We start from the raw sequence: 6719 nt of genomic DNA, 5'->3' as shown, positions 1-6719 counted from the left end.
GTCTTTGTACTCAGTACATTCATTGTCTTCATTCGTCCACGCCACTGATTATCGCAGACTGTCTAGCGGGAATACTTCAAAGAAATTGTGTACATACGCCTTTCGACAGCTTCGTCCAATAGAAATGCATTTAGGTTTACGATTCGATGTTTTCATTGGTAAACATTGGAGATGATGAGTCCACGTGGACTGAAGGTTTGTTAGATGTTTACCGAGTTTTATACGGGGAGTAAACATTATTTTTCATTTCTTAATTTCGTATTAGTGCCGTTGTGTTTTGTGCAATTGATATTGAAAGAACTATATGTTTGTAGAAACAACGAATTGAAACAATTATAATATAAATTATTAGGCATTTATTTACATATAATCAGAATAATTATAATTTACAGAACTGCAGATAAAAATAATGGTAGTCTTAATATTTATATCCACCCTGACTATCCTGTACGGTCCCATATTGTCCAGAAGGTTCGTCATACTGGAAGTTCACGTTAGGCCCTTTGTTTTGTTGCTTAAAAGAAACATTATCCCCAAATGAAGTAGATGGAGCTTTATTTTGAGATCCAAAAGATGTAGCAGGTGAATTGTTTTGATGTCCGAATGGAGTTATTTGCTTGTTTTGTTGGGAAGCAAAAGTACCTTGATCAGCAAAGTTATTATTTCCAGGTGTAGATTGTTGATAACCATTAATATCGTCATTGCTTTGTCCATAAGTTTTTGGTCCTTTGTTTTGTTGTCCAAAAGTACCAACATTATTATTATTACCAAATGAGGTAGATGGAAATTTATTTGGACTTCCATAAGCAGTGGAAGGAACATTGTTTTGTTGTCCAAATGAAGTTACTTGTTTACTTTGCTGAGAAGCAAAAGAACCTTGATCAGCAAAGTTGTTCTTACCAGGTGCCGATTGTTCGTAACCATTGATATCGTCATTACTTTGTCCATAAGTTTTTGGTCCTTTGTTTTGTTGTCCAAAAGTACCAACATTATTATTATTACCAAATGAGGTAGATGGAAATTTATTTGGACTTCCATAAGCAGTTGAAGGAACATTGTTTTGTTGTCCAAATGAAGTTACTTGTTTACTTTGCTGAGAAGCAAAAGAACCTTGATCAGCAAAGTTGTTCTTTCCAGGTGCAGAATATTGGTAGCCATCATTGTTTTGTTCAAAAGAAGTTTTAGGTACATTAGTTTGCTGTCCAAAAGAAGTAGCTGGAACATTATATTGTTGTCCAGAAGGACGAAGATCATTATTATATCCAGAAGAAGTAACTGGGGCTTTATTGTAAGGTACAAAAGAAGTGGAAGGATTATTGTTTTGTTCCCCAAATGGTGTTACTTGTTTGTTTTGCTGGGAAGCAAAAGTACCTTGATCAGGAATGTTGGTTTCACCAGGTGCCGAATATTGGTTACCGCCATAATTTTGTCCAAAAGATGTTTTAGGGCTATTGTTTTGTTGTCCCAAAGAAGATTGTAATTGTTTGTTATTTTGTTGGGTTTCTTTTTGCCCTGAAGGTGTTTGAGATCTATAACTTTGTTGTGCTAAAGTTTTCGGAACTCCATTAATTTTCTGGTCATATGAAGAAATGCCATTGTTTTGCTGTCCAAATGGAGAAACTTGTTTGTTATCTTCAGAAGCAAAAGTACCTAGGTCCGCGAAATTATTGTTTCTAGTAGGTCCAGATTTTTGGTATCCATAAGCATTAGGACCTTGGAACGAGCTAAATTGAGCATATCCTTTGTTTCCATTGGAATCGTCATTGTATTCATCTCTATAGGAGCCTTCGTTATATTCTCCTTGAGCTTCAGCAGCTTTATTCAATTCAATAGACTTCGCAATGGCTTCAGGAATCTCAGGTACGTAGGACCCTTTAGGGACAAATCCATTCGCATCAGCGGTATATTCTATCGTAATCTGTTCACCCTCAGGCGAAGTATAAGAAAAACTACCTTGTGCCGATTTTCCGTCATTCTTTTCACCACCCTCTTCTTCAGCAGTGATTCCATTTTCTGTTTCGTATAAATAATTGTAATATCCATCACCAGAATCAGGTTTGAATTCGGATCTGATTAAGCCTACTGGAGCTGATTGAGGTCCAGTGATACTTTGCCCAGCAGGAAATTGTCCGTTGAACTCACCAGCTGGTACATTATCACCTTGCCTTTGATTAGGAAACTGTCCAAATGAGTTGATTTGTGAATTAGGTTTAGGATTTAAACCTTTATTTTCTTCTTTGTTATATCCATTAGAATTAAAACTAGGACTTTGGATTTGTCCAACTGAATTTGAACTTTGTACAGAAGTATCTTTATTATTGGGAGGTAAATACTGTCTGCTGGGGCTGCCATAGTTGGTATTAAAAGTATTTTTCTGAGAAAATTGTCCGAAAGGATTAGAAGTTTGTCCATATTGTTCTGGGGCGTTATTTTTGGGTAGCTGCCCAACTTGATTATAACCTAGATTTGGTGAATTTTTTTTAGCAAATTGTCCAAATGGACTCTTAGATTGTCCAGATTGTTCGGAAGCTTTTGAAGGTCCAAACTGTCGTTCAGGTAAGTTACTAGAAGCGATCGGTTGATTTGGTAAGGCTGGGGGTTGAAACTGTATATTGTCAGTTTCTGGTCTGGGTGGTAAGTACTGATTCAATTTAGCTCCGAAAGCAACAATGAATAGCACTGGTATTATTATTATCTAAAACAAAAGATGTCTAAATTAATTTTGAATAAAAATAAATTAAATTCATATCAAAGTATAATTAAAAATAAATGCAAAAGGCTAAAAAGCCTAAAAAAAGCCTAAAAAGTATATATTTGTAAAAAATCTTAATTTTTACGTGGAAATTATTATTCTGATCAATATTAGGCTAAGGAGGAACTTTTTTAATAATAATAGAATTAGAACCTGAGATATAGATCTTTGAATGTAGAAAAATTGCCAAAAACCTACAAAAATCCATAACTCCACATTGAATGTCCGCGCCCAGCTCCTCTCCAACTCAACCGATTTAAGTGTTCAAAAACTCAAAAGAAAGAAGGTGTTTCGGCGAGTGTTCTTAAACCTAAACGATCTTTGTAGCTATATTAGAACCTGAGATATAGATCTTTGAATGTAGAAAAATTGCCAAAAACCTACAAAAATCCATAACTCCACATTGAATGTCCGCGCCTAGCTCCTCTCCAACTCAACCGATTTAGGTGTTCAAAAACTCAAAAGAAAGAAGGTGTTTCAATGAGTGTTATTAATCAAAAACGAACTCTGTGGCTATATTAGAATCTGAGATATAGATCTTTGAATGTAGAAAAATTGCCAAAAACCTACAAAAATCCATAACTCCACATTGAATGTCCGCGCATAGCTCCTCTCCAACTCAACCGATTTAAGTGTTCAAAAACTCAAAAGAAAGAAGGTGTTTCGGCGAGTGTTCTTAAACCTAAACGAACTCTGTGGCTATATTAGAACCTGAGATATAGATCTTTGAATGTAGAAAAATTGCCAAAAACCTACAAAAATCCATAACTCCACATTGAATGTCCGCGCCTAGCTCCTCTCCAACTCAACCGATTTAGGTGTTCAAAAACTCAAAAGAAAGAAGGTGTTTCAATGAGTGTTATTAATCAAAAACGAACTCTGTGGCTATATTAGAATCTGAGATATAGATCTTTGAATGTAGAAAAATTGCCAAAAACCTACAAAAATCCATAACTCCACATTGAATGTCCGCGCATAGCTCCTCTCCAACTCAACCGATTTAAGTGTTCAAAAACTCAAAAGAAAGAAGGTGTTTCGGCGAGTGTTCTTAAACCTAAACGAACTCTGTGGCTATATTAGAACCTGAGATATAGATCTTTGAATGTAGAAAAATTGCCAAAAACCTACAAAAATCCATAACTCCACATTGAATGTCCGCGCCTAGCTCCTCTCCAACTCAACCGATTTAGGTGTTCAAAAACTCAAAAGAAAGAAGGTGTTTCAATGAGTGTTATTAATCAAAAACGAACTCTGTGGCTATATTAGAATCTGAGATATAGATCTTTGAATGTAGAAAAATTGCCAAAAACCTACAAAAATCCATAACTCCACATTGAATGTCCGCGCATAGCTCCTCTCCAACTCAACCGATTTAAGTGTTCAAAAACTCAAAAGAAAGAAGGTGTTTCGGCGAGTGTTCTTAAACCTAAACGATCTTTGTAGCTATATTAGAACCTGAGATATAGATCTTTGAATGTAGAAAAATTGCCAAAAACCTACAAAAATCCATAACTCCACATTGAATGTCCGCGCCTAGCTCCTCTCCAACTCAACCGATTTAGGTGTTCAAAAACTCAAAAGAAAGAAGGTGTTTCAATGAGTGTTATTAATCAAAAACGAACTCTGTGGCTATATTAGAATCTGAGATATAGATCTTTGAATGTAGAAAAATTGCCAAAAACCTACAAAAATCCATAACTCCACATTGAATGTCCGCGCATAGCTCCTCTCCAACTCAACCGATTTAAGTGTTCAAAAACTCAAAAGAAAGAAGGTGTTTCAACGAGTGTTCTTAATTAAAAACGAACTCTGTGGCTATATTAGAATCTGAAATATAGATCTTTGAATGTAGAAAAATTGCCAAAAACCTACAAAAATCCATAACTCCACATTGAATGTCCGCGTATAGCTCCTCTCCAACTCAACCGATTTAAGTGTTCAAAAACTCAAAAGAAAGAGGATGTTCAACGAGTGTTCTTAAACCTAAACGATCTTTGTAGCTATATTAGAACCTGAGATATAGATCTTTGAATGTAGAAAAATTGCCAAAAACCTACAAAAATCCATAACTCCACATTGCATGTCCGCGCCTAGCTCCTCTCCAACTCAAGCGATTTAGGTGTTCAAAAACTCAAAAGAAAGAAGGTATTTCAGCAAGTGTTCTTAAACTAAAACGAACTCTGTGGCTATATTAGAATCTGAGATATTGAGGATAGAACGTGTGTATGTGAAAAATTCCCATAAGTAATGTACAGGGGGAAATCACATTTGAGTATAACTTGAGAATGGTGAAAATTAGATGAAATCTGATAGTTGATGGCTGATCTGTGCATCAATACCTTTCATTGAAAAAAAAAATTAAGCAAATCGGTTGGGTAGAACGCCTGAACGGGCTCTGAATGGAAATCATCAATTTTTTTAATATATAAGATTGCGAAAAGGATTTCAGGTATTTAAATATGTAAAAAATCAAATTAAAATTGTGGATTCTCTCACAAACAAAACAAATAATATACCATGCAAAACCCATTAAACTTACTTGTTTCATTTCTGGAGGTTTTTTCTAACTTCAGTTGAAGAGAAGTCAAAATGTTATGATTAACCGTATTTTGAAATTGATTTTTATAGTTCCTGCCGAAATACGCTGTACCCCTACCATTTGTTTCCATCTTAAACTCTCGATTGTAATTTGATTTTGGTTGTCAAATCAAAGTACAGATAATTACTATAGTCAAGGTAACTTTTAACAAGGATGATATGGACCATCTACAAGAAATACTCTTCATTAGCCCAAACATTCCACCAATCTAATTATCTTACAAACTAATATTATTTTTAAATCCTTTTAAACTTTGGTTCGTCTAAACGTGAATTAATTTCTTAATAGATAGAGGTTGTCTTATACATAATATCGCTTTCCAATGTTTATCAAGTAAGGTTCAATATTTGAAGTCTAGCCCGTCGTATTCTATAGTATTAATTCAACGTTTTGAGGCATTAGTAAAACCATTTTTTAGGATTAGATGCAATAAATTGTCGCGCTGTACCTCGGCAATTATATCTCGACGATTTGGAATGATTTCAAAATAAAGTAAACCTTCATAATCACAACAATATTTGAGTGATCGAGACATCAAATGGTAAATATTGGGGAATCGAAACAAGATATTCATAATTTAGTAACTAAACTCAACTCCAGGCTCAATACTCATGGAAAGGAGCGTTAAATGATAGAAACGTCTGCTGCTGATAGCGGATCCCAATTCAGAAAAAGATTTAGATCACAATTCCATTAGGAACGTCGTATAATTTTAAATATAAAACATGATCTACAAGATCTTATTTTTCTATTACTTTTTTATGCGTTGATTCTTGATGTTTAATAATTTGTATTGAGCATTTATCAACGATCTACTCGCTTATAAGGATTTTGAACTGAAGTTCAATACAAATAAACTATTTTTATGCTGAAAAGTAACCTATAAATAACGCTGCTCGTTTGAATTGTTGGTAGAAAACCATAGAAAATGAACCAGCTGATCGCATTCACCCTCTGGTTAACTAGGCTAGAAAGGATCCTATCCTAACCAAAAATGGACGTGATCCGGGTTAGTTCCCGAACATAGTTTCCAAAAACTGTTATAGATCTTACCTAATGTTTTCAAAATGTGCTGTATGGTCTCTTAGAAGGTCCAAGGGAGTCAGATAATCGACAAGAGCTGGTACCAGGTGAGTTTTTTACTGCTTTCCTTGTAACTTTAATATTCCACGCAGGTGCACGACCTCAGCGCGAGCGATCTTCAAGCGTCATTATTAAAACGATTAAACCAACGCTGTGTTGGATCATTAACTGTGTCTTTCCCGGCTGCTTTAAACTTTTGCTTCTAATAATGTCAAAATACGAACTACAGAATGTCAATTTATTGGAACTCCTTCCTTTAGAGAAGTGTAAGACTGTAGAATTAGC

The 6719-nt window shown here is 34.9% G+C and overlaps 1 protein-coding gene across 1 annotated transcript; it reads right to left on the bottom strand.

The window, feature by feature from the left end:
- Window positions 1-418: 418 nt before the first annotated feature.
- LOC130440670 (uncharacterized) lies at window positions 419-5300 on the bottom strand. Its single transcript, XM_056773934.1, has 2 exons — window positions 5292-5300; window positions 419-2695 (listed from the first exon to the last, which is right to left on the bottom strand). Exons 1-2 carry the CDS (start codon window positions 5298-5300, stop codon window positions 419-421), a joined length of 2286 nt encoding a protein of 761 aa, XP_056629912.1.
- Between the last annotated feature and the right edge of the window lie 1419 nt (window positions 5301-6719).

The sequence above is a fragment of the Diorhabda sublineata genome, chromosome 2 (genome assembly GCF_026230105.1).
Source record: "Diorhabda sublineata isolate icDioSubl1.1 chromosome 2, icDioSubl1.1, whole genome shotgun sequence".
NCBI classification, from domain to species: Eukaryota; Metazoa; Arthropoda; class Insecta; order Coleoptera; family Chrysomelidae; genus Diorhabda; species Diorhabda sublineata.
Note: the sequence above shows the minus strand (reverse complement) of the source record. Positions and strands in the feature narration are given on the sequence as shown.